The 27,978-nt window shown below is 39.0% G+C and overlaps 2 protein-coding genes across 12 annotated transcripts in view; both read right to left on the bottom strand.

The window, feature by feature from the left end:
- Positions 1 to 18,913, bottom strand: part of LOC145500316 (uncharacterized) — a 29,598-nt gene extending 10,685 nt beyond the window's left edge. For 2 of the 11 annotated variants that reach the window (XR_014051043.1, XR_014051044.1), the window contains exon 1: positions 9,643 to 16,616. Coding sequence is in view for 4 of the 11 variants with exons in the window: in XM_081479813.1 (XP_081335939.1) it covers positions 9,643 to 9,649 (7 nt within the window). In the remaining 7 variants the exon portion in view is untranslated. Of the gene's footprint in view, positions 1 to 482; positions 16,617 to 18,645 lie in introns of those variants that run through there. The other 9 variants (XM_081479813.1, XM_081479809.1, XM_081479810.1 and 6 more) reach the window with 9 other exon arrangements.
- Positions 18,914 to 20,144: 1,231 nt separating this feature from the next.
- Positions 20,145 to 21,684, bottom strand: LOC145500317 (uncharacterized). Its single transcript, XM_081479819.1, has one exon. The coding sequence runs from the start codon at positions 21,273 to 21,275 to the stop codon at positions 20,625 to 20,627; it is 651 nt and encodes a 216-aa protein (XP_081335945.1). The 5' UTR covers positions 21,276 to 21,684; the 3' UTR covers positions 20,145 to 20,624.
- Positions 21,685 to 27,978: the final 6,294 nt, after the last annotated feature.

Genomic DNA, 27,978 nt, shown 5'->3' with positions numbered 1-27,978 from the left:
CCTACAAATACAGTTTTTATTTGGAGTGCATGCCACGAAGCCAGTTTTATGACGGTTTGTTGGTAGAAGAGCATATTTGTTTAACCAATTAAGACAAAGATCTGCTTTAATTTAAGCCGCGCGCATTTTATACAGAGCTGAATGGGATCTGAATGATGTCCCACGAAATATAACGGCGTCTTCAGGCTGCAGTCACCGCAGACTGCCACCGTTTGCCACATGGCGGCCAAAACTCGAGCTGTGACATGATTCATCGCGTGGTAGCGGAGCAGTGAAACTAGCTTAGAGTTCGCGGATAACAGTACGATCGATTTTAGGAGGTAGAAATCATGGACAGCTCTTAACAAAGTAGTAAGTGAACAAAAAGCAATGAAGATGAGGTAGAAGCAATGCCCAACGAAGGAAATACAAAATAATTAACTCGATCTTGGATAAATAGAGCAAACATTCCAATCAAGTTTCCAGAATATAGTTGAACTTACCTTAAGACTTAAGAACAACTTTAAGTACTAAATGACGGGCTAAGAAGGTGTAGAAAGCTGCCTTTCTCGAGGTGCAAACGTTTGCAATTTGGCGTGATGCCGTGACTGTATTCTTATCCAGGTGGTTTAAGTAAACTCAGTTAAACTGATATTCTGTACATCTGCCACTTAAAATTACTCCATATTTTAAGTTATCCAATCGCTTCTCGATTTCGCTTCACGTGCTGTGTGCATGTCTTGTATGTCACGTTAATGTACGGCTGGTTTTAAGTTATATAACATTAAACAACGCGAAACGGAACGACCGTTTAAAGCCATTTGAAACATTTCTTTGTTAAGCATGAATTAAGTTAATGACTTTAAAGTCTTCAAATTGAAACCACAAAGACCTCTCTTTAATGAAAATGATATTCAGCCACTACGTTGCAAGAGAAAATGGTGAATTCGCACGTGAAAACACTTGGCAGCAGCCCTGCAGTCATGGTTCAGACTGTAAATGTCAGACTCCAGGGTCAGACATTATAGTCTTGTCCTCACGTGCGGCTAACAACCGTTCTCGCCGGTCCGATTATGTAACAATACAATGGTAGCCCGATGCTTAGAGGTCTTTTCATGTTCCATAGGAGTTTGCAGGTTTTCATTACGCAATATTTTCAGTTTCTCGTTATCTTTCAAAATAAATAAAATAAACAGTAAAAATAAATGCATATCCCACGAAACGTTTCTGCAGTTTGAAGAGAAAGAATACCGGTACCGAAGGTAGACAACGGTAATCAAGAAACTCTGGTATTGAGGACAGACATGGCTAGGTAGATATTTATCTGCTAAATATTCATCAAATGGTATAGACAGCTGGTTTCTGGTGATCATTACAGCAATCAACTACATCAGAACAATATGCAGATAAACCTAAATAATGTGTTTTCAATTGCAGTGATTACTTTCTTTATTACAACGTCATTCAACAGCGATAATATTCTATTGCGATTTAGCTGTGCACAGCTGGCTGAAAGTCATAAAAGTTTATTCCCATTAGGTAAGAAAGACGGTCTCTTCAGATCACAATGATTATATTGCAAATTTGCTAAACCGCAAAATCAATCTTACCCAATGCAAATATCTAGGTTTTAAGTAATGTTCAGAAAAATTGCCCCACAGGAAACAAGTAGGTCGCACCTGTCCTGTTTTATTTTTTATTTTTTTTAATAATGAGGCAAAATGCATTGTACATGACCCAAAGACGTCTGTCTCTTTCTAATTAAAATTGTAGGGCAGATTTTTCACCTAGACAACGTGGTTGGTAATTTGCATTCACGAGCAATTATCACATTTGTAATGGTGACGTTCCCGGTTTCCGAATGTCTACATTCCACGTTTTCATAGGACAACGTGAAGGCACACGTGATGTTACTTTGTAGGCATGGTAACAGTCCTCACGCGCCTGTTAACGATTTTGTCGAGTATTAGATTATGCAATAATATCACAGAAGCCGCCTGCTCTGAACAAGTGAAGGTTAAGTACGTCTAGTCTACGACTAACTTAGGCAAGAAAGGGTAACATGGTAGAGATATGTTATGGCGAAACAAGACATGTTCTCAATTAAGTAGCTGGAGTTGTTGATTTTAAAAGGTTTTATCTGGTCGACACGTTGTAATGGGTACATTTGAATGTTGCCCAGCGGGATATCTCGAACCCGAAAAAACGCATTCGTAAAATGCATTCCGCTTACTATTTCTGGCGTATCCAGTGCCCGGGGATCAGTAATTACGTTCACGTGCGTGTGGAAAATGACAGCACGTGATCACATCGTGGAGGGTTAGCGTGACATTAAAAGTTTTTGTGGCGGGAAAAGCGTCTTTGTTCCTGGTGTCTGGTTTTACTGAATGTCACACGACATCACGACATATAACGACATAACGACATGATGACATCACGACATAATGACGACATAATGACATCACGACATAATGACATCACGACATAAAGACATCACGACATAACGATATCACGACATAAGGACATCACGACATCAATACTCTTTCAGGTGATCGAAATTAACATTCCTGATCAGACTTGACTGGTAGGCTTGGTTCAACAATGCTTGCGCCGCTCTGATTGGTTCTTTGTTACATTGTTACGTTGATGATTTTTCTTATGTCGTTACGTTGCTATTATGTCGCTATATCAAGATGCTCATACCGCTAACTTAACGACATAACGTTCCCCCTATGTCGCGACATAACGACATTCGAAGAACGTTATGTTGTCATGTTTGCGGTGTGAACATCCTGACGCAATGACATAATAACAGCATTGTAGCATGTGCATTGATCTTTTGGCGTGACGAGCCCTAAGAGCGTCTGCTGGGAGGGTAATAGCTATTCGGCTTTGAAAAAAAATCTACAAGCGCTTTTAAGAAATATCCTAGTTTCTTTGATATTGATCCAGCATGCCTTGAACAGTCCTTCAAAATCAATTATTTCAAAATCGCAACCAGCTCCTACTATCGTACAAAGTATTTACCACAATTGGAGATCTTTCATTTGAAAGGAGGTACAGTGGAATCCTGCCATACGACCACCCGTTGGCACCATCCCCTGTAGTGACCCGGGCAAAAGCCCACTCATTCTCCTATATGAAAACCCCGTTAATCCGACCACCCCGTTATTACGACCAACGACCACCTTTTGGAGTGCTCAGTCTTTATTTTTCTTTATAAAATTACCCCATTAATACGACCGGTTAAATTGACTGGTGAGGAAGCTGAATGAGGGGGGTGAATAGGGGTATGCAAATCCACCGATCCGTGCCTTTTTTTCACCAAATCCGTCGATCCGCCGATATTTTTGTTCAAATCCGAAACCACGACCACATCCGGAAACAGAAGTGTAAGAGTGCAAAGGCAAACTGGTAAAAGTGAATGCCATTGTTAATTTTGCACAACTGAATAGCCTAAAAGAAGGCAACATGCTTGATGACAATAACACAGTACAATTCTAGTAACAGTATCAATGAGCTTCGTTGGCAAAAAGAAATGACTTGGATGAACTCATTAACATACCGACCAAGGTTGAAGAAAGATCTATGATCCAAATTTCGTTTTGGACCCAAGATCCGAACATCAAGACCGGCAGAATCCGAAATTCGCGCCAAAATTCACTACTGGTCCACGATCCACTGTGTTTCAAAATCCGCGAATCCGCTCGACTTGCCGCAAAAATCCACAATCCAAGCGCTTTCTAAGGCCAAATCCGTCGATCCGAAAACCTATTCACCCCCCTCCTGAATGAGGACAAACACAATCTGACAAATAACGGCTCTAACATTAACAGACATTTCATAAGAGGCCATATCCTGTTGAGGAACTTTAAGACGTCATTGTTTTCTCGCATTACATGTACTTGGTTTTGTTCAGTTACAATGAATTGCTGTTGTAAGGTTGAAGAATAATTGTAAAATGGTTGATATATAGCGGAATTAATGATATTCATGTACAGTACATGTTTAAAGCGTGCTGCATCATAATGTGACCCTACCTCGTTAATACGACCACCCCATTAATGCGACCAATTTTCCATGACCCATGGTCGTATTAACGGGGTTCCACTATACTATAGTTATCTTAAATCAATTAGACGATATTCATCTTCTCTTAATTGTTGAACCTCATAAAATCCTGTGCTATCAGTTACTATCGTTTTACTCACAAAATACCCTGAGAGGCAGAGATGCCTTATGTTTCTGCTCAGTGAGAGACGAGAGGGAACCCCTGCTCGCAACCGCTCGATTTCCTATCGTGAATGCGCGAACTACGTCCGCATGTCGCATGTGTCGTGCTCTGCGTAAGAAACGATTACGTGCAATCAAATTTTTAGTTATGTTCGACGAGTTACCTCAATTCAAACTGTTCCACCGCTTATTATTAGAAATTTTGGAAATTTCTACGAAGTACTGAGCATCAAAGAAAAGGACGAATTAAACCAAAATTGGCTTCATTCAAGACTACGCTGTCCGACGCGTGCTTTCCAAACTGCAAGCTTCCTGCAGATAAACAAACTAACGGTTTTGGAATAATTAAAAACCTAAGCTATATAACCTGTCTGTCAACCCTCACATCATGCTCCTTTGGCGGTGAATTGCTTGGTGAGGTGAAGTAATGTGCAGCAATAGTTTCTGGAACTGTGCAAACAGCGAAAGTTAGGTGAATTTGATGAGTTCGTGACGTACTGTTGCCAATTGTCATTTTGCAGTCAATCACAGGGCAGCAGATATTGTCAGCAGCCTTGCAAACATACAGCGTTTTGAATACTATCTGTCATGCGTAAGTTATAAACCGGTAAAAACTTCTCAAAAACCAGCATTTTTTACTTATTCGTCCCTGGTCGCTGGACGGCGGTTGATCAAACGATAGAGCGGTTGCAAGCAGTAGTTCCTTCTTGTCTCTAACCGAGAAGAAAGAGAAGGAAATCTCGGTCTCGCAGGTTACTCATAAAACTTTAAAACTTAGTCCCGTAGTGACTGTAGTTGTCAAACCACCATACATTGACGTACGAAAACAGTGAATGACTGGATTTCAACTAAGTCAGCCTCACTTAAAAACCAAGGTTTACCACAATCATTGCCAATGGTAAAAAAAAGCCATGTCCATATTTGAATATTGTGGTATAGGCTATCTAAATTCAAAGATTAGCTTTCGACGGTATTTCAATTTCGAGCCTCCTTAATTTGCTCAAAATACATTGAGTTCTCGCCGTAAAGCCGCCATGCATTTTCCCCCCTTTAGTCCGAGGCGGACAACGTGGCACAAGCGAATTACAACGTCATGTAGGATTGTACCTCGGAACTCGTGAAACTTTTTTGTTTAGTTGTAGCCCCCTTTTCAGTCGGTCCTTAGCCAAGAGTTTGCCTATGGTCCTTTGTACTAGCAACTAAGACGACATTTCAAAATCTAGCATGTGATTCTCGTCATCCGCTTCATGGTGCAATTCTCTACAGTAATCTTAAGTGACGCACCCATGATGTTCATTAGTCCACTCACCAGCAAAGTTCAATTAGGAATCTCCCATCTTTTAACAGAAAGCCCAGATATTTTGAGTCAGACACCAGTAAACAGACCTTTGAGACTTTGCTGTCTAGCCGAAGAACAGGACAAATATTTGCTGACTTCGTGGAGGTTCCAGAAACCACAAACTTCCGTTTTTATGACAGAGGTGTACGACCCTTTCCGCATTCCGCCCCAAAGGAGAATGGACACTTGAGACTCTTACATGAAGTTTAACATCCGATTCAAAGCTTTACTGATTGAAACAGTGAAACACGAGTGTGAGTCAGGGTGGACAAGGAACGAGGCATGTGGGAGGAAGGAAGGGGGGCGGGTGGGTGGATACTGAGCTCGAGAAACTTCTCTTGCGCACAAAAGCGTTGCTTTTTGCTCGGCAGTGAAGAGAAAGAAAAACTAAAACGCTTAATCATTAAGTTCGGCGAGTCTTTGCCGAGGAGCCGGTCGCTACATGTAACAGTTGCAAATAAAACTGCTATCCATTTTCACGATAAAATAAATCCGGAAAATGAGACTAAAAAATAATCTTGTCAGATATCAAAATCATCCAACAGCTGTAATGACCTGATAGCTATATTTAACAGTTAGATTATCTTTGAGCTCGGCATTGCTATCGCGTGATAATTGACGAAGCCAACTTCCACGCATCGTAATCGAGAACGAATAATCTGATTACTCTATTATAAATTACATCTGCCAGTCGTTCAAAACTTGATCTAAATCATCTACACATATACTGCGAAAACGCGAAGAATCGGCCTTCATCTTGTCAACAACCACACACCTCTAAGCTACTCACTATCTAGAACAGAATAGATAGTGAGTAGCGTAGCCAATAAGAAAACGGCTTTCATGATAGAATGCCGTAGATTTATACTAATAGCTAATTGTAACAGATATCTGTCTGTGTTTCGTGAAACACTCGGTAAAACGCATATGTGTTGGAACTTGAAGCAATAATGTCAGAGCAAGCAACCTAACAACAACAAGAGACTTTGTTTAACTCACCGACATTACCGCTGGTCCATCAAAAAAATAGGCGTACGAAAGGAAAATGTGATGCACTTGGATTACTCTTGAAAGTGTTTGCTGAATGCAGTAGTACTTGATAGTACTTGCTCAGTAATCAAGGTACAAAACTTAATGTTCATTCGGCCAAGACTCACCCACCGACACACCCGCGATTCACGGCCACTTAACCTTGCGATACTGTGGTCACGTCTCAAATGTCAGTTTACTTTTTTATATATATTTGTGGGCTTCTTTTCATCCTTGTTGCTGGAGAATAGCTAACTTTAAAGTAAACAAACTCAGAGGAAAAGACAGCAAGACGAGAATCGGATGCGAACAAACTGTTTTTACGGATCAGTGGGCGTCCAATAATGTGAACGTGATCGCTGCAATTTTCATTTCCTTCTCTCGGTCACTGATCCAAAACCTTTCAATTCGTTAATTTGACCACTATTTTGGCTATTGACGCAACAATTAATGCCATAAATATGGGTGGAAAGATCGTTTTAAAAAATTGATCAGCCGAAATATTTTCCTCTGTTGTTCATAAACATCACAGTTTGGTGATCACCGGTATAAGCCCTGTAACGCGTGAGTCAAGTTCAAAATAAAAAGTGCTACTGTGACAGTATTCTATTCACCAAGCTCTCCTGAACGATTCTTGGAACAAATTTTGCGGGAATGTCAGGGCCCTTGCTGGCTCAAAGTGTAAAGTTGTGAATCTGATAAAACGAGTTTTAGGTGTATTGGTTGTGTGGGTTAGGGCAGAAATATCCGATTCTATCGGTTGCTAGGATACTTAACAATGTGTTTTAAACCTGTTTCCGAATTGCTTGTGTCACCTTGAAAATTTCGCTTAGCACTAATAAAAAGTGATTTTCCGAGCCCATCTCATGAGGAGCCAAGGCCCCATTTATCGTTAATCTTTGCATATCTTGGCAGCGAACTGTTGCTTTTAGCTTTTTTAACTTTCAAATTATTAGTATAACAAATAGCAGTTATGACATTGGTATTTATCAGCTTACAATTTTGCCAACAAGCATTTCCGAAATACTGCGGAGTGATTTAAATTGTAGATTGCTGAGCCTTTAATGCAAACAATACTACAAGTGCTGTTTAGGCGGCCTTGCCAAGTCAAATTCATAATGGGAAAATACGATCCTAAACCTTGAAAAATATACGATTAGTAATCCCTTTGTCAATTGGCCTTCTAATAAAAAAACTGGCAAGAAACGAATAACAGAGGGAAGGTGTAAAAGCTCCCCCCTTAACAAAAAATCATCGAAAGGAGGTTATCGTACTCGCTTCACATTGGGATTTTTCAAACCATGTATATCAGTTAACAGGTACAGATTTTTGCTGCGTTTGGAAGAGGATCAGTAACAAGAAGAGCATAATATAGCAACATTGATTTTTACCACAAAATTCAAAGCTTTCAAGAAAAAAAAAGAACTGAAATAACATGGGAAGGTAGTAATCATTGTAAGCTTGGTCAAAGCTTAATTTAACACGCTATCCACGGCCGTATTGGCAAAAGAGAAGTCACGGTTTCGCCGAAGTAGCAGGATAATGGTAAACACGGTAACTTTGAACGCTTTGTACAAGGTCAATATACTTTGGCCGAAAAATGTTTTTCCAGAAACGTGATGTATATCCCTCCAATGTTTGATTCATCACTGTGATTACTTTCAAAAGCGTTGAACTTTTGAGAAATAATTATTTTAAATCAGCTCCAACGCTCCATCTAATTTAGTATGCAATATTTGAAACTTTATTTTTTAATCGCTTCGGCAGTTTTTTGATGTTTATCGAATGATATTGCATTAAATGGCCTTTTTCTTCAACACTGTGTAGTTTTCTCATAATTTTGCGTTGTGATAGTAATTTCTGAACAGTTTTTTGCGGGGGCTTATTTTCGGCCTGATTTTGCTGCTATCAGACGGAAAAAGTTTGCAGCTCGATATTTTTGGTTTAAAGTGAAACTGAAACAAAAGAAATTCATTTTTAAATAGTATTTGGTAACCTCTACTTGGGAGATAAAAATCGGCCGATTTTATTTTTTAGCCGGAAATCATTGGTCGTTTCTTAGGCGCAGGGCCTCTTAAAGAACGTACTAAGAACACACCCCAGGCTGAGAGTCACAATAGCTAGATGAAGTTTGTTTTGACAAACACCTTCCAATAACCGCATGCTAGGGACATATTTAACTCATGAACAATAACGTCGCGATCGTTTTAATTAATTTATTGCACAGGTCGGAGATCTTCAGCTGCATGGTGGCCTATAAACTGCCTAAAACTTTATCGATTGGAAGGAAATACTTGTTTAAATGCACGTTATGAACGTTTCAGGCTAAAATGGTCAACAAAAACAAAACAACACGAACGACCGGCCCTGGGTCCAGAAATTACCCGTCCTTACAAAAAACAACGTGTTGTTAACAATCGCAAAGGAACGCTTATCTTTCAATTTTTCTTTACAAGATGAATGCTATCAAAAAAACAAATTGATTCATAAGTTCTTCGAAGCAGCAATTCATTCGCCGCTCACCATCTCAATATTTAATTCATTTCCTTGACCTGGCAGCTTATTTCAGTCTTGTGGGAAGTCATAAGACTTGAACATTTCAGAATACAATGGATGGATCAGTATTTCACCGAAAGCAACTTCCTTGATTTTGGGCTTTCAAGTCCGAACTTTGGAAGTCAGGAAGGAAGGCTCTGAACCTGGGTAACAGGAAACAGCTATTTTCTTATTATCAGACTTTCACTGAGAAATCAGGAGGCAGGGTCGTGATCGACTTAAAACGAAAAACTTGAAAAACTCTCGACGAAACAGTACTCGACAGGCGTACATGTAAATGGGAAATTTGTTTTATATTCTGAGCGCAAATTAGTTGAAACTACATGTAAAAATACCCAGCCACTTGCTTTGCATCAGATGTGGAATGTTTAACTTTCTTCAAGACTTTGTTCAGTAATTAGAGCTGTTCAACAAAACAGATTTCGATCTACATTATTAGCTATTTAATTGAACTAAAAAATTAAGATTATAAAATAAATTAAACAATTCGCTGCATGCACACATACCCAGCATTCCTAAATATGTGTTCTTTCTGACTGGTCCAAAACTCCTGTTCTACAAAGTTAAACCAATACCGCTGAGGTGCTTGTGATCTGCAGAAGGGTATGCGATTAAAACTTCCAGAATTAAAATTACACGACTTAGGCAAACTGAAATGACATGGCAGTAGTGTTTCTTTAATTAGCTAGGGAACCGTCCTTTTTTGTGAGAACTCCGGGGGGTGGGGGGGGGGTGGTGTGATTTAGGGTGAGAGGATGCCAATAAAATGTCTTAAAAGGGGTGGAGGGTGGTTCCAGAAATATTTAAAAATTCTACCAGAATACCTAAATATCATTTCTGAGTTTCTGAAAATTATAATTTTTCCGGGTAAGGAAGTCCCCCCTTCCTTATTGGCTCTGTACAAAATACGGTATCAACGCAGACCCACCAACTATTTGGTTGGAAATACAGCCTGTCCCTATTCATGACGAATTAAATTTTACTTAAGTATTTTTGTTTTGGAGGGGGGCGGGTTAATCTCAAAAGTTTTGGATTACGAGGAGGCAGTGTTAAAATTTCGTATAAAGAAGGGATTATTACAGATTGAAGGGACTATCTATGATAGCACTTCCCGCCAGCCAACCCTTGCCCCCTCCCATAAAAAGTGACGGTGGGTACCTTGGTTACGTAAGCTAAATAGCTTGAGGGACAACAAAATGTTTGATTATGCTTGCGTTTTGGTGCGAAATCGATGACGATGCGATGCGATGACGTCAGGATTTATAAATATTCAGTTACAAGGCATCGATCTGATTTGGATGTTTTCGACAACAACTTCAGGGATACAAGAAAATTCATTTTTCAGTAGGGGCTAACTCAGAGAATTAACTAAAATATTATTTTTAACAGTTGTAGTTGTTTTTGAATGCTAGAACATTCTCATCTTTGTCATACTTTTATCTGAAAACAACTTTGTTTGCTTTGTTTCCAAAATACAGAACTGAAGCGTACATTAAAGTAAAGACGAGACTCGAATCAGTTGGCTAGGGACTTGGATGTGGACTTCCATGCTGAGGATCTAGCCAGTGGACTTAAATTATCGAAAGTTAGGCTTTCAGCTACCTGACTACTCTGACAACCATACCTGTTTAAGAGGAAATCAAATCTTTGAAGAGAGTAGGAACAAGCGGCGAGACTAGCTCTATATTTACCCGTCGACTGTGATCGGCGACTAAGAAGTTAAGTCTCTGTCAGTTAGGGTAAGAATAGTTACCCTTTCATCAGTATAACTTGTGGGTGAATGTCAGCCGCAATGAATAAGTAAAATGCTTCAGTTCATGGAGACGTTTACCACGACATTTGTTGTCATGGGGCTCTCATGGCAGAAGTTTGAAATTTGATTCCTTCCGTGTTGCTCAACAAGGAAGAAAGACATATTCGACATTAATAGTATTAGACTGCAATGGATCTGTTTTAAAAGCTTTTTACAGAATGAATGATACGTTATATTGTATCAGTGCTTCAAGCACGCCAAGCATGCTGCTTCAGTTTGTAAGATACAGAGAACACAAATTGCACAGGGATTTTTCAAAACATCATTGATAAGTAAAACTTGTGCCAGAGCAAAAAAAATATATCTTTTAGTTCGTGGAGATATATATTACAGCTTCCTCGAGATTCGATTCCTTCCGCATTCCTTATCAGGAGAAAAAGATAAGCTTGACATTTACATTATCAGAACAAAGTCTGGTCTGTAGTGCAGTAAATATTTTAAGTCGACTTAAAGTGCAATTTCGCATTAGGCGACGTGAAACGATTTTACGGCGGTGGGATGATGAGGAAATGGAGGCCAGATTCAGTATTACTCCTTCTTGCAAAGTGCTGGTATTCTAATAAATACATGAATGATGGCCAGACTTGGCTAAAATGTGTGAAGCATCAGACTGAAGTAAATCACCACGCAATACTGCTGCATAGTGCCTCTCAAGATCTCTCTGCTCCGCGGAAGCTGAGAAAGGAGAGAACCGCTGAGCAACATGCAGGCGCAGGAGATTAAAATTTTTACGACGGCTTTGCTCAAAGCATTTAACAGAACATTAACAGAGAGGTTACTCGAACGGTGCACAGAAAAGACAGGATTATAACTGATTATAGCCGCACTGATTTCTTTGCTTTTAAAACAAATAAAAGTAGAAAAAGATAAGAGAATGATACCACCTTCTTTAGAGCCAAAATGTAACATAACACGATCAGCAAAAATTCTTAAAACACGGTTATCACTGATCTATTTGCGTTTTTCGAGAGAGCGTGACTTTGTCTTTTTCGGGAGAAACCTGAAGGTCAAGTTACTTCGTGGCTTCTGTGATACCAGTTTTGTAGATCTTCGTATGACAAGGAAATAACTAAACGCAAGGCATATCCATAATAGAAAAATACACAACTAAAGGGAAAATAACACAGTTAATCGACGCGGAATGGAAAGCCAGCTTTTCGTGCCAGTCATCACGTCTACCCCCACCAAGGACACATTCAAGTGGGCTGGCTTTTTGTTATTTTAAATAAAATTACATGACATTCACATGCGGAATGCAAATAATCGGCGTGTAACCAAAGTATGTGCTAATATTTAATAGATAAATACACCAGTCTACTTAGAAAAGCAGAATTAGGGGAATTTGAACACAAAGCACGTTGAAGGGACGGAGGCAAAAAGGCACTGTACTTCCTTCTCTAGCCTCCAATTCACCGATTCCCGCTCTGTCCCTATCCATTACTACCACCCTATTTTAGGCCTGCCACTCACGCTTTTGCGAAAAGTTCTGAAGACCGACTATGGACCGAAGCACTGTGAGACACCGTGAAACATTTATTACAAGTATGGTCACTTGACTCCTCAAGAGTGGATCATGCATTTTAAAACTGCTCATGTCTCAGCATTTTGGATATTTCAACTAGCTTCCAAAGTCAAAACAAAAAACTAGTGAAGACAAAGAACCCCACAGAGGACAAGAGAGACGTTTCTCCTGGCAACTGAACCTTTATACACTCTATTGTAGTGAACGTGATCAGGGCGTGTTTTTTTTTTTTTTTCTTTCTTTTCCAGTCAGGTTGAAATATTTTAATTAGATCCTTTGACAAGCATTAATGTGACGAGTTAGCTAAAAAAAGAACAATTAGCAAATGATCTGCTATAGCATTTAACCAAGCGGATTATATCACGTTTGATATAAAGAAGTTTGATGTAGCCGACAGGGCATGCAAACTCCTTCACGTACAAACCTCCTTTCAATAAAACACCATAAATTCGCCAGAACTGTAATTACAATTGAAAAATACACAGAAATTAAATGGAGGGAATGTCAGGGCTCTCAAATGATCGAAAGATGAGTGTAATAATCACTCAATTACTCAAGGCTCCTCGAAGGTAACACGTGCCTCTCAAAGTAATTTCCACTAGAGACACGTTTTTACGGAAAAAAAGAATTTTTATGTTGGTTGCCTGTCATTCACTAACTGATCTGTTGCTAGGCTACTTTCCAATCTTTTGTTCGATTAGTCTGGCACTGAACCACTTTTTGATTTTTTCTTTTCTTTCAGTCTGTAACCTTGAACTTGTAATGTCAAGGTTGCTAACGAATGTTTGTTTTGAATCTGTTCAGTGAATTTTTTTTTTCCAGAGGTTTTTTTTTGTTCCTTTCCTGACTTATCTGATAATAATAATTGAATAACGCCTGTTAAGCCTTTTGAATAACACTGCTTTTAATGCAGATGCATGTTAATCCTGAATTTTTCGTTTAACTTCGTTAAACATTTAAGTTGGAAAACTTCAAATAAATCACGGCCTGCGATCGACGCGAGACAAAAAAAGACATGCAGAAATCGACGCTGCGTTAACTCCAAGCTATGAATCTAAAATCAGAGAACTTTATAAGTCATTGCGATTGAATTAGATCAACCCCCTTCTATTATAAAAATTTCTAAAACAGTGGATCATTAACACAATGTGGTCTAGTTACTTGACAGTTTCTTCCCTGACCTGTCGTATTTCAGGGCATATTTGTAATTTTCCTCAGACAAAAACTCCTTAGAACAAAAGAGTTGTGGAAAGGATTACTTTGAAAGTTTTTCAATCACCAGCCAGCTGGTGATTAATGTTTTGAATGCAATCTACATTTTCTCACTGACGTTTGATCAACAGTCTGCCATCCACCCACTTCTTCGACTGGCAACATGGCTAGACGAACGAGTTCAACCACATGCATATGTTTGATAAGGATTTAGAGTAAATGGCGAGACCTATAGGGATCATTAAAACAAAAAGGCCGTTCGGAAGAGCGAGTAGAAAAGGACTTCAATATTAAATCCGATCTTAGAAAAATATTATTTACGTGGTTATATGTTTTTTATGTCTTTAAGCATGTTTTTAGTCGTGTACAGCGCATATACTGCCATTGTGATCAGAAGCTGTCACATATCGTAAGGCATGAACAATCTTAAGTGTTTCACCAAAACAGCTGTATATACCAGCATGATCAGTTTAACCACGACAAACCTCTTTGTTCAGATTAAGAGAATTAAATGACAAAGCTAAATTTGTAAATGACGTTAATTACCGTAAGCTAAAGCGTGCACTGCTGCACGACTAAAAGCCGGGTCGGCCATTAGATCATTCAGCGCACAGTGAGAGAATTATAGATTCCAGTAAATGGACTTAAGTTTGCACTTAAGTAAATTATCAAACAACTAGATAGAAATGTAGAAAGTTGTGTTGTTCATATTAGATTAAAACTTCAAAGGAGGCTGTTGAACTGAATATAATGATCAGTTGTCTTAACCCATACAAATAGTTTCGAAGAACGTTTTGATTCGCAATGCTCAAGTTACATAGGACTCAATCGCCGGTTCTTTTGCATTCTTTACATGATAGCAATTATTATTATATTCAAAGCCAAAGTGACTTCCATATGAATATTAGCTGAATCTATCAGCAGCTCTTTTTCCCAAAAGATATTTACCTGATTGCGGCACTTGCCCAGACAACTTGTTGTTCAGTCTTGCATATTGTGGTTTGGATTGTCTAGCTGTAAAGTGGACTTTGGATCTCGTGAAGAACACTCGCCCCGGCTAATAGAATTTGAAGGATTTTCAAAACGATAATTGTTGAAATATTTTTTGAGGACTGCCATTGTAAATGATCCTAATTTTTTGCGATGCTCTTAAGGTTGTCAGTTAAATACCTTAGGTGTATTTAAAAAAAACTTCAAGACCGCCTCAACAACAAAGAACAACATTGATAAGGCAAGATAAACAAGCAACACACTAAACAAGTAAAACAAATCTAAAAGCGCGCGCAGGACCTATCAAGCGATGTGAAATAACAATATTCTCCGAAAAGGTCGGAAATAAGTTTGTTGAGTTGAACCCTGTTTGATTTCCAAAGCTGTGTACCTTAAGCACATTTAATACCGGATAGCTCAAACCCAACGAATACCAGCGGAAACGTTTGACGATGAATCTAGGCCGGACTAACTTGTTGATTAATACGCTCTCGTATTCACTAGATCACATATTTTTCAATGGTAGATAACTTTGACTCAGGTAGACATGACCCAGTATTTTTTGGAAAGGATTCAGTTGCCCTAAAGATCGATGTTTAAGGCATTCATTTCTGGTAGGTAATTTCCGTTTTCTCGGTTTAGCTGTTGCCATTCATAAGCTTGCTACTTGTTTTAAATTTATGGTGAAATGCCTAATTTTTATTGTGTGTATTATGAGCACAAAAAGCTGAAAAAACATTTTCTTTCTTAACCGGGCAACACAAAACGTAAATGTTTTTAAAACATAATACATTCCCTTTTCAGCGAGTGAGATACCTAATAAGCTCAGAAGTTTAATCACTGAGCACTGAATGTAAACGTTCTTAGGAATTCCACTTAACTTATCAGATGAAGGAGATGTAACAAAAAATTCCAGTTAAACATCCGGTAAAAAGTGGTAATGAATAGGTTTTGCTGAACGTGACGCATCTAAGGGTTGACACTCTCTTAAACTGCACGAGGAGCCGGCAGCCGACGTAACCGTCTTCCACTGCCATTATTACATTAACAAAGTTAAAGAAGGAGTGGAGCAAATAATTTTTTGAACCATGTTTAAGGAATGCTCTACAGGTAGCAGTACAACTCAGTAACTGAATATTAACTAAATAAAAGAGTGTTGTGGGAAGCTTAAGAAAGGCCCTTGGTGATAACAGCTGTGATAAATACCTCTACTATTGTCTACCTTAGGTTGATAATCGCCTTGGACAAGACATGGGTAGAAAATGTGAGTCACGTTTGATTGCTTTAAAACTGAAAGGAAGGGGAATTTTACATCCACATTCACTCCCCGGGTGCTATCAGCGTTAATATTTCAGTGGTTTCCCTTACGTTCGTTTACATTCTCGATCTTACCTTATTCCTTTGTGGTCTGCACAGACTCTTTCAGCTCCAGCATGGTTGAGTGAATTCGTGTCCAGTCAAACAGAAGGGAGTCATTAATCAGTTTCGCAGACGGGAATTTTATACTTTAGTATTCAGTGGGTAGGACTTTATCACATAAATGTCAAGGACCACAAGCGTTCGGCAATTCACTCTTACACTTAGGTATACAACAGGAAATCACTTCTTTATTGATGGGGACGATTGTACCATGAATCTGACGAATTAAAATGAATTAGTTGCATGGGGCGCAAAAATTTCCGGTCGGTTTCAAATTCTGTCACGAAACGTACTCGAACGGCTCTTCAGCTCCTCGTGAACACTTGAAATAATCAAAATGTTGTGTCTAGGCAATCAGTTGGCCATCAGCAGTTAATCACGAGATGATTTCTGTTGGAGTGCTAGTAGCTGGGTGTGGGAGTATGCACAAGTGTTCACCTGTAGTTTGGAGCTACCACATCAAGTAAAGCAACTGAATCCCGGCGTTGTCGGGAATTATTAGTCTGGCTGCTACTTCAATTCCTCTTTTAATTTATGAGTTTTTCTTGTCACAGGACAAAAAAAAAACTGTTCATTACAGGATCGGAGTTATCAAAATTCAGTTCACCGCCAGCGGTGGAAGACGGGACAAGCACCCGAATACTAAGATGGCGCATTCTCTCGCAGAGGACAAGAATAACACTATTCTGAGGGTGGTCAGAGCCACTTGACCTGCACATTTGAAAATAGCTTATATTCAGGCAGTCAAGGTATATGTAAGATCCAAGAGAATTTGGTGAAATACAACAATAGAGGTTTAAGATGTGTTAAGTTCGACGAATTTAATTAAATAACCTGAAACATCTCCCGATAATTATGTCATGGAATTTATTGGGTTTGTATTTACGGTGGTAACTAGTTACTGGAGGAAAGGGATGGGCGGGTGGAAGGAAATTTGGAGAGAACAGGGTAAAAATTATAACATGGCTGCGCCCCAAACCCTGACTGTCTGCATACGTACACCGCAACGGCAGGATATTTTCAATTCTGACGCATAGATTCACCAACTCGGCCTGACGGTTTGGATTAAAAGTAGTTTACACGATTAAAAAATAACCAAAGAGTTGCAACTGTGAGTTGTTTCTATGCTTATTTTTTCTTGACGACAAAACAAATTCACTGTTCTCGAGAAAATATTGGCGAAGGCTAGCACGCACTCGAATGTGCAAAGGACGTGGCAGTTGGCACGTCCGGGCGAAATTAAAATAAATTATATGACTACTGAATGCTTGTAGTGTTGCAAACGTTTAAGATCAAATTTGTCGATTTCTTCTAATGCCTGGTTTGGACCGGTTTCGTTTCAGAACAAGGGTCGTTCTTTGGATAAGAATTTTTCTCTATGGAAACGCGTACAGTTGAAAGTTCTAGTCCGGCAAAGTAGAATGAAATATTCAAAGATCTCTCTGTGAAAAAAACTGTTAAGAAATGAAAAATGAGGATGTTCAGTCTTTCTATAATGGAAATTACAGGCATAGAATAACAAAAATTTATACAGACAACAATTTAAATTTCTCGTGACATGGATCACAGTCATGCATGAGGAAGTTTCAGCCACTTTTAATGGGGCTTTCAAATCATGGTTTAATGCTTAAGTGGCTGCTTCAAAGTACTCTCTGACTCTTAACAATAGAAATGATGATCATAAGAGTCGTGAAGATCATGATAAACACATGAATTGCCCGGTAGCCACTGCTTGGTACCGTTAGTAAAGTGCAAAGGAACCACTCAACTGAAACAAAAATGGCCGCGGTGTTGAACACGTGAAAATTGAATTTATTACACGCTCTCAAGAACACGGCATTTGTTATACAACTAAGGCGATGATTAGACAAAATTATTGCGAAATACACACACGCCAGCTGAACAATAAAGCTACAATGACTTCGGTATTTTAGATAATTAAATCGCGCTAATCAAGCCACGGGATGTGACGCAAACTTGACGCTTTTGCTTTCACCTTTTTTTACATTCACTGAACTAAACAAACATTTCATTTAGTAAGAAGTTTTAGTCTCCTTATTATGAGTGTATTGCTGAGATAATAACGTTTTTTTTTAAAGAAAAAATAACTATTTATATTTGATGAATTTGTGTAGTGATGTGGTCCCTACTGAGCCCCTAATGGCTCAATAGAACTCAGTTTGCAGAGAACCGAATTGAACGATAAAAAGAGAATAACAGATAAATTTATATTTAAAAGGTGACACAGGAATTACAACCAGGTTTTTTGATCTGGTCTTGCTGAAACGCATTTTAAAACAACAGAGATCATGAGACTTGACTACCGGAACAAAAGTCCCTTAATTTTGAATTACTTCCCAGCAGGGCTGCTGCCCTCAGCAGAAACGGAGTGATGACTCTTTTCTGTGACAAAATTGGCGAGTTGAGATGTCACGGAACATCTTTTTTGTACGAAAGACAGCATGGAAATTTAATTTGTAAGCAGAGTTATCACTGATGTTATAAAATGTTTAGCTTGGTGTCTAAAAACAAGAACATAGCAGAATTTCTTACCTGCACGTTTTTGACGTCACTGGTATATATCACACCAACAACCCGGCTCCTCGTGTACCGGCTGATCATGTGTGTGCGTGTGATGGGTTTGGAGGTTTCTTTGTCATATTTCACTCGAAACTGAAGTCAAAACATATTAGTTTAGTCCTTTGTCAGGCTGGTGTTTTTTTTAGTCTGGAAGACGTATCTGCCGTAATTGAATTCAAAAATATTCTTCAAGTCAGCTGATGATTCAACGCTTTAGATCGGAAGGAAGTTATGTGGACTTGTCTCTGTCGTGGAAGCTTTAGGATTATCTAGCCGTTTTAATGTTATCAATAAATTGCGTGTCTGCCGTTATCGGGATGTCATAGTTGTATTTTTTTTTTTTGGGAAGGGAAGATCAAGTTACCACATACCGCGCAAAGAAAATGCATTAAAACTTCCTCGAAACTTTGTTTCAACTTTGCACGGGAATCTTCTATCATTATTACCCAGGATTTTAAACAGAAGAAAGATAATTTATAGGTAGAGAAGATAAAATAAATTTCGTTGCTACAAGAAAGGTACAGTAGGTGAATTCTTGAATTCTTTGCTTTGGCTGGAGCAGTAACAATAGATTTCAAAAGAAAGGGCCCCGTTAAATGTGTGAAATATTTGGTCTGGGTTTTTAATCTACTTCTTGTTGATTTTACAGAGACTTCTTTTATTGAGAAAACAGAACGAGAGTGAGAAGTGTGTAACAGAGATATGAAATTTGTCGCTTCATTGTCTTTGATGACCTTTGCCTTGCACGAAATCAAAGCCTGCACGTACTCAAGGCATAAAACGTGCGATGTTGCATGTCACTCAAATTTTTGTGAAAAAATTCGATAACTGAAATTTTGATCTACATATTTTCTAAGATAAAAAGTATTCATGTATGTTCAAAGAAAGAAACGAGATTCTGAAATCATCAGATTTATTTTCCCTGTCAGTCCAATGTCACATTCAGAAAGACTTCTCGAAATTTCGACAGAGTGCATGATAGTTGGCCAAAGTTTCAGATACGTCCAAATTTTAGCCTTGTGATACTAACCGAGCACTGAATTAAGTGTTCACCAAATATTTAATTTGAATGAAAATTGCCGTAGGGAATCAAAGTCAGCTGACTATTAGATCCCTGACCAACACTTCAAAATCTACGTATTGTGTATTCATGTTGATGAGTTAAGGAATCACTCAGCTGCCAGCTCACCACGAAATCGGAAAAAAAATTTCCGGTAATGTAGAAACTGAATCGCTATGGATAATAGTTTTTCTTCGAACACTCAGTTCTAACTGGAGACTGAAAATAATCGTATGAAGAATCTTTCTGTTGCACAGAAGCTAATAAGAACAATTGTCAGCACTTTCGCTGAAGTACATGTACTCGGCGGAAAACTCGTCCCTTAAAATTAGTCGTCAGTGTACAGGTGTAGAGGTGAACCTGATGAAAAGATATAGTCAACTGCAAACATCACTTTAAAGGCTTCAAAGTTTATTGAAATATTTACAGATATTTTTTTTTCAATAATTTGCAATTAATAATATAATACAGCCGATAAAATCCAATTTATAAAGCGCTCTTGCTCTCTAGGCAAAACGCCAACAGAATTACAACCAACTTGGGTCATTTCAGAGACACTAGTTCCCTCTGATTACAAAACTTAGCAAAAGTGAGTGAAAATATACCAGTTTTTTTGTTCCCGTGGCGTTTGTTTGTTTGCGAACCGGCGCAATCAATAATTTTCTTTTCACTATCTCGTCTCATTGCGCTTCTGATGCGCTCAAGGCGGTGAGAACTTTTTCTCCTCAAATAAATTAATTTGCGATCACGAGATTTGTTATATAACAATGTTGTGATGTTGCATAAGTTGAATCTGACCTTAGTCTGACATTTGAACGGTTACTACATTATTAGTTATGCAATGGCAATCCAATGCTTTAAAATATAAACATAAGACACATTCAATGTGCGCTTATTTCTGACTATTCAGAAAGCGTTCTAAGATGACAGCTTTGGTCGATAAGATATCATAGTCCATATTTTCTTGTTGGATGTGTCTTCTTAGCTCTGCAGAATGTTCATTTTCGGTGATCGTTCTTGAGGGTTCGGTACTGTTAAGTCGTGGTAAACTTTTAGAATTTGGAGGGCTCGACGTCTTAGCACCCAGCGTAGAATTTCTCGTTTTAGAAATGACTGGATTCGACACTGTTCTTGTCAGTTCGTATTGCTGGGGCCGTCGGAGTCTTTTCACCCATTCCGCCGGCATTTTGTCGGGATCAACGTTTTCTTTAGCTATTTCTCTCCTGCTCAAGTCTGGAAAGAGATTGTTCTGTTGAGATCTCGTTTTTCTCTCTGAAGCTGACTTAAACAGCTGTCCTCTTCTGGGATGAGAAGGCGATCCTACAAGCGCTATTATCTCTGTTTTTCCCAGTTCTGACGGTGAAAATGCGGGTGGCACAAATCTTGACAACATGTTACAGTCCAACGAACCCTCGCACAACGTAGGCAGATGAGTCGTAGTGGAAGCCATACTTGATCTCCTTGAAGGCAAAATTTCTGGACAAACCGCTTCATCGTAATGTGAAGGCAGAGGAATCGGCGTCGCTGCTCTAAGGGTCCTCATTGTGTCTGTTGAGTCAGGACGTCTGCACTCACTGCAGAACTATCATGTGTCTCCTGTGAAAACAGAGATGAACTGAGAAACAGAAATGCGGACTTCAGTCTATATCCATCACGTACAGGTCACGACATGGTGCGTGATTATCAAACAATAGCTGTGGGTGTTGACACCAGGTTATGACATCCACTTAGACACTCTTTGTTGTCCGCACGAATCACAGATATTCGTTTAACAAGTATTGTTAAGCTGTTATGATAATAACCAAAGGAAATTTTGCCAAGCATTTGCATTGCTTTCAGTTGCGGCTACAACTGAATGGTCCTTTAATTTCTTTGTTTTCCGCGGTATAAACATTAATGAAATTAAGAAATAAACGTGACAAAGTCACATTGGACCTGAAATGCACGTGTTGACGATATAGTTCTGGGAGCAGTCATTGACATTAGGTGTGAAACCTTATATTTTAAATTTAATATCATTCTACTGACATCCGTTGCAGGTACGCTTATCACGTGAACTTGTAAAATGCTGGATTTCTGTTGATGTAGGGTCATGTAGACAAAATTCAGAAATGCATGACGTGAGTACTCACACGCTTGTTGAAATATCATGCGGTTCCGGATGACTAACTTGGCTTACTGTTTGAGAGAAGCTGTTACCAAGGTTACATGATGTATGCTGGATCTACATTTCAACGCCACAGACATCGTCAAAAAAGTCGGTTTTATCGATATTTTTGGAAAATGGGTTGGCTCAGGCTATTCAAACACAACCAGCTGCTTGCTTTTTGATAGGAGAGTTGAGGCAAACTATTTAACAGTCTAATACAACAAAGTATGGTCGTCACTCATTTCGCGGTTATTATGCTAGCAAACTATGGAACTCATTGCCGGATAGTGTTCGTGTATCCACATCTCTTACTGCTTTTAAACTGCACTGAAAACTTCAGATTTGGACGAGGAATGCTGTTCATTTTGTGATAAATACTAATCTTAAATGTAGCCGGTTAAATTTCTCATGTATATATTACACATTTTTATTTGGTTATTCTTATCCATTTCCTAAATCAGTTGCTAACAAATTTTGATGAATGTATCTATTATGTGTATTTTTTAGTTTTAACTATGTGAATTTATTTTCTTCGGAGATATTAGCATGTTTTTGCTATCAGGAAATTCGAAGTAAAATAAAGTTTTTGATTGATGATAACAGTTATGAGCTCGAGATTTCTAATGCGTGACTGATTATGAGCCCGAGATTTCAATCGCGTGACTGAGTTGACGAGGGCACAGCCCGAGTCTACTGTCACGCGATAGAAATCAATAGCGAGTAACAGCTTTTTTAGTAAATTTACTAGCACCTCTGCTAGTCGTTCAAAACTTTATCTAAATCCTCTTAATAGAGACTTCGAAAACGCAAAGGAGTGGCCGCCAGTTTGTTAACTACTACACTGCTGGGCTACTCACTATATACAAGAGAATAGATAGTGAGTAGCGTAGCCAATCAGAGAACGGTATTCGCGATAGAATGCTGGTAGATTTATACTATAGGCCGATAGAAACAGTGTGTTTCCGCAGAAATTGAGCAGATCTTTATCATGGAGCGTGTCCCAAATCTGGCTCGTGCAGAGGCTCATGTCTATTTGTCCAAACGGCATCACAGCAATTTTCACTTACAAAAAATCTTGTCAAAATTTTTAAAATATATCATAAATTGAAGGCAGACTCGGTTTTAAATTACTTTTGAGATCCCCCTTGAGGTTTCGTTCTAATACAGTGGAACCTCGATGTAACGAAGGACCAAGGGACTGGTAAAATTTTTTCGCCATAACTCGGAGGTCTCGTTATATCGGGGATCTTTTCCATATATCTTACTATTACTGGGGCGAAGAATATCATTCGTTATACCGAGGACTTCGTTATACAGAGGTTAGTTTAATCGAGGTTCCACTGTAAGACCTTAGGGTAGTTTGGCGTTTAAGAGATAGCCCTCGGCTTTCACTACAAGATTAAATATTTTTCGTTGGTTATAACATAATTTAATAACATGACACCATTAGGTCAACATCTTTCTATGTTCTCAGAAAGTCAGAAAATGACGTAAATCGATGGAAAGTTATTCCAAAACAGAAGCTCAACACCCGGAGCTTCCGTATACCAGTCAAAGCCAATGAGTCAACACTTAAACATATCTATATATTTTTAGAAAGAGTACCTACGGGAGTTTTCACACGACCCTTTTTAACGGACAGAATTTATCTCTTTTTCAGTTTCCTCGAGTAGCATTGCATAATTATTACTTTTCATAATAATATTCATTATCATTTTAAAGGAGCTTCGTCACGGTTTGAGCATCTTGAAAAGTTTAGCCTAAATTTTCAAGTTCTTCGTTTGTAAACGGCCGTTTTAGTGTAATCTTCTCCATCTTTAGCCATCCTTGTTCTTTTATTCTTAAATATTACTCTCTTCGGTGTTTTTCTATTTTCGAGTATCTTTCTTTTTGTGGAATTTCCATTGCCGCGGGGCTCTCTTAGTTTCCTCGCGAAATTTGACTCAACCCGGCTGCATGGCAAAGTGCAGTTATCATGCACGGCGATGCGTGACGTGGGAGACAGTTGTCGCTTCAGATTTTCAGGAATGGAGTTAGGGTAGTCAACGTAAATGCTCCTGGGGAACTGCGTGCCCCTGAAAGAAAACAAACACGAAGAATATAACTTTTTGTGCAGAAATCTTTTACACTGAAGGAGTAAAAAAGATGCACATGTGTTTGAGCTGTAACTGTGCCCAGAGAGGGACTTCTCATATGAAAATGTCGGGGATGCTCGTTGCAAAATTTTAATTAAATCTCTAAAAGAGACCAATCTGGATGTCGCTCGGAAAAAAAAAAAAAAAAAAGGCTTGATTACCAGCCGTTGTTGAAGAAAGGAACCCCCACTAGAAGAACTAGAAAAATTGCCGTGACTGGAATCTGAAACCGTTGAGTTGTAAAAAGCCAATTAGGTATTTTCTTGGAATTCGTTGGCCGCTAGCAGAAAAACATTTGAGCGCGCCACTCCACATCAGGATTTCGTCCTAATTCGCTAGCAAATTCTTCGTGCCTATCATAAGAGGTCAATTATGCTTTCGGGTGTAAATAAAATGAAAAACAAGAAATAGTTATTAAATGCCTGTCAAGTAGACGCGATTTTGCGCTCTCTTTGATTCTTGGATTATGATGCCCCCTCAAAATGTCGATTTTTGTGTCATCTGTTCGTTTAATATTCTCTATACTCTCTCAGCTAATGAGTGCAAGAATTCTCTCAGCTTGTTCAGATCAGATTGATTGCAAGACGTAGAGTTGATTTGTAGCATTATATTGTTTGTTCAGTGACGGTGACCATTTAAATTGGAAGGAATAAAAACGCATATGAGCAATTCAGGGTGGGGGACTGGCTAAGAGAATCTAAAGACAAATTCATTCTGAACTCGTCACATCTAAAGTCTTAACTTGGGATTTAGGAGCAAGACAAGGCGAAGTTCTACAGTAATAAATGATCACGTTCATATGAAACGATTTAAGACACAGGATTTACAAGATTATTTTTAACGCCAGAAAGCTGAAGTTGTCAGTTTGTTTAAAAGTTGACAAAAAATGGATTCGAATTGAGAGATCTTCAAGGTGCAGTCAGTTTCTTTCAATTTTTCGATGCGAACATTGACATTAAATCATCCTCGTACATTTCTACGCTTTTTATCGTAGTACAGCGGGTTTCCTTTTGAAAGTTTACGTTCAGTTTTTTTTTTCGAGTCCCCTCATTAATTGAACTTTAAGATTCACCGCCTAACTGAAGTGTTCTGTTAAAAGAGTAAGAGCTATATGCAGGGGTATCTCAATAAAATCACGGTCTTAAAATAGTGCTGCTTCAATGACTGAAAATAGACTTCAGAGAACTGTAGCGAAATTAGTTTAAGAGAAATTCGATTCTAATTGCTATGTGTAATGTTGAAATGTTTTAACCTTACTGAACCAAGTTTTACAGAAAACGAAAGTCAGACAGAAACCTAAAACAATGTTGTCATTCAAAGCCTTACATTATACAGAATTGAAACATGCCTTCATTTTTGTTTTGTTGCAGCTATAGATAACGTTCAATTCAATAATTTAAGAAAACTTAAACGATTAACAATTAAAATCTGAGTGCAAAATCCTTATGTCCTCTGTTTAGAAACGGCTTTCGCAATATGTGCAGCACAAGAAACCAACTAGCTATAAGCAACGTTACTTTCCATAGGACAGCTCTATTTGAGTTTCAGACGACAAAAATGACACCAATCCGATTAATTCGGAAAAAAACGTAGCCAGTTTATTTTTGTGTTCAGTTAACATGCTCTTGTAATATCGTCCATCTTGGCGTTGGGAGGTTCGTGCTGATTTTGTCCTTCACAGGCGCGCTGCTTCTGTGATTACTCGGCCAAAGCTTACACTTATTCGTGCAAATCATGCTGCCTGGGCTGAACCCGACCACGAACTGAAGTCTGCTTGATGTGGTTAGCACCTCCACCAACTCCAATCCGCCTAAACACATTCTTGACACCTTCTCGAAAGGGTCCGAAAGCCTCTTTTTAGAATGGAATAGATGACTGGGTTGCACAGCCAGCGAACTCAGAAAGAAGAGACACCCTGTGATTTGAATGACCACGGCTGGAAGCTTTTGCGACTTGAGAAATGCATTGCAAAGGCTAGTTATCCAAATGGGGAGATAGCACAGCACGAATCCCCCAATGATCATACAAACATCGCCGGATAGATGCCTTACGTTCACGAATTCTCCTTGCTCTCTCTTGTAACTGGTGTCCGGAGTCAGCATGGGTATGTCTGCCTGCAAATGGTTCGCCGTGTTCAAAACCGACCAGTTCATCAAAACGACGAGCAAGAAGTGTGCAAGAATGGAGAAGATTGTAACGGCATATGGAATGGCTGGCTCTCTCTGCTCTGCTGACCACGTTTGCACACAGACGAATGCTTCTGAGTTATAAAAGTATCTTAAACTCCTCAGTCAAGGAGCCGGGGTTGACGGTAAAAGGTATCGGGGCTATCCAAATGAAAACCGTGATCACCACCTCGGACATGGTAATGGTGCCATTGTAGGTCAAAGGCGATCTCACTATGGCGTTGTATCGATCATAGGACACGGCTACCAGATGAAGAACCGTGTTGAGATAGAAGTACAAAAACCAAAAGGCATGCATGAAGATAACACATTGTTTGACCGTGCAATCATATTTTCTGTGCTGTGCTGACAATGCGAAATGCGTTTACAAGAATTTAACATAAAAAATCGGCCACTGCGAGGCTGGCGAGGAGAATGTGCCGCAGGGCGTGAAATCGTCTTTCCAAGACGATTGTTACTATTACTAGCAAATCTCCAGGAAGACCGATCACGTCTGTCAGAGTATGGAACCCTGCAAGTACTTGAGATGAAGCCATATTTGATCAAGCTGCTTTAACAACTGAGCTGCTTCAACTTCTAGGTTGTTTGCCCTCAGAGGTTTTATTGCTAAGAATTTAGTGATGAGTTATTTCCTGTCGAGAAACACGTCAGCTCCCGCAAATTTTTAGCGCATTAAAAAAGAAGTCGTCAGGAATCTCAGGTGAAATAAGAAGTTTTATGACCAACTATAAGTGATGCGTTTTGCATGAGTGTACCGCTGTAATTGTTTTGTCTAAGATATCTACCGGTAGTTTAACATTTCTACTAAATCAAACAACTTTAAAAGATGGATTATTTCGAGAACCTTCCACTGTTATATGCCAATGTATGGGAAATGGACGGCAAACGACATCTGCTAAATTAAACGTAAGTGCGTGCTTCGTAACAATAAGCATCATTAGCCTTGTTAGGCCGGTGCTTTCCTTTGAGAAGATGAGTTAGTCTACATGTTGCCAGAGAGAAAGGCAATGGAAGAGGAGGGTGCCGCTCATTGCTGCAGGCCTTATTAAGAATGAATGACCGAATTGTGACGGACTTGGATGTCCGTCTATCTGCCTGACTGTCTGTCTATGTGTCTCTTAACCGATATTTAGACCTTGTAAGTTTGATATTTAGTAATTTAATAATCAATGAGTTGAAATATCAATATTGTAACATTTTTGGTCGATTGTTTCAGTGAGTCATAGATTGACCCGAGACAGCACTGTTCAGTGGTGGACCTAGGGTAGGGGCCCAGGGGACCCGGCCCCCCTATTTTGGGTAAAAAAAAATCGCAGAAGGAAGAAAAGCCGGCAGGGCAAGCAAACAAAACCGCCCTTCCCTCCGTTAGCTCAAGTTCAGGATCCGCCCTGCTGTTGTCAGGGAAACTAAGATAATAAATGGTGGTCCAACAGAGCTGTTGAAAAGTAATCGAGAGCCGTTGATATAACCATCCTAGTACGAGCACAAGAATTGTTGATTTGAAAATTTTAAACAGACAAAACTATGTAATGAATAGTTCATGAACCTGTAGTTTTATAAAAACTGAGCTACTACGTGCACTCTCATTGGTCAATGAGAGTATGTAAACGCGGTTGTGACGTTTTAGATTCGCGCTAATTTTGAGAATTATTTTATAAAAGCAGTAGAGCACTTTTTCCGTGTTTACATAACCTCATCTAAACACTCGCGGGGCTGTGAGAATTCTCCCAACCCTCCTCGTGTTTAGATGAGGCTATGTAAACGCGGAAAAAGTGC

Source organism: Orbicella franksi, chromosome 10, assembly GCF_964199315.1.
Source record: "Orbicella franksi chromosome 10, jaOrbFran1.1, whole genome shotgun sequence".
In the NCBI taxonomy this organism is placed as follows: Eukaryota; Metazoa; Cnidaria; class Anthozoa; order Scleractinia; family Merulinidae; genus Orbicella; species Orbicella franksi.
This window is presented reverse-complemented; position numbering and strand designations above follow the sequence as displayed.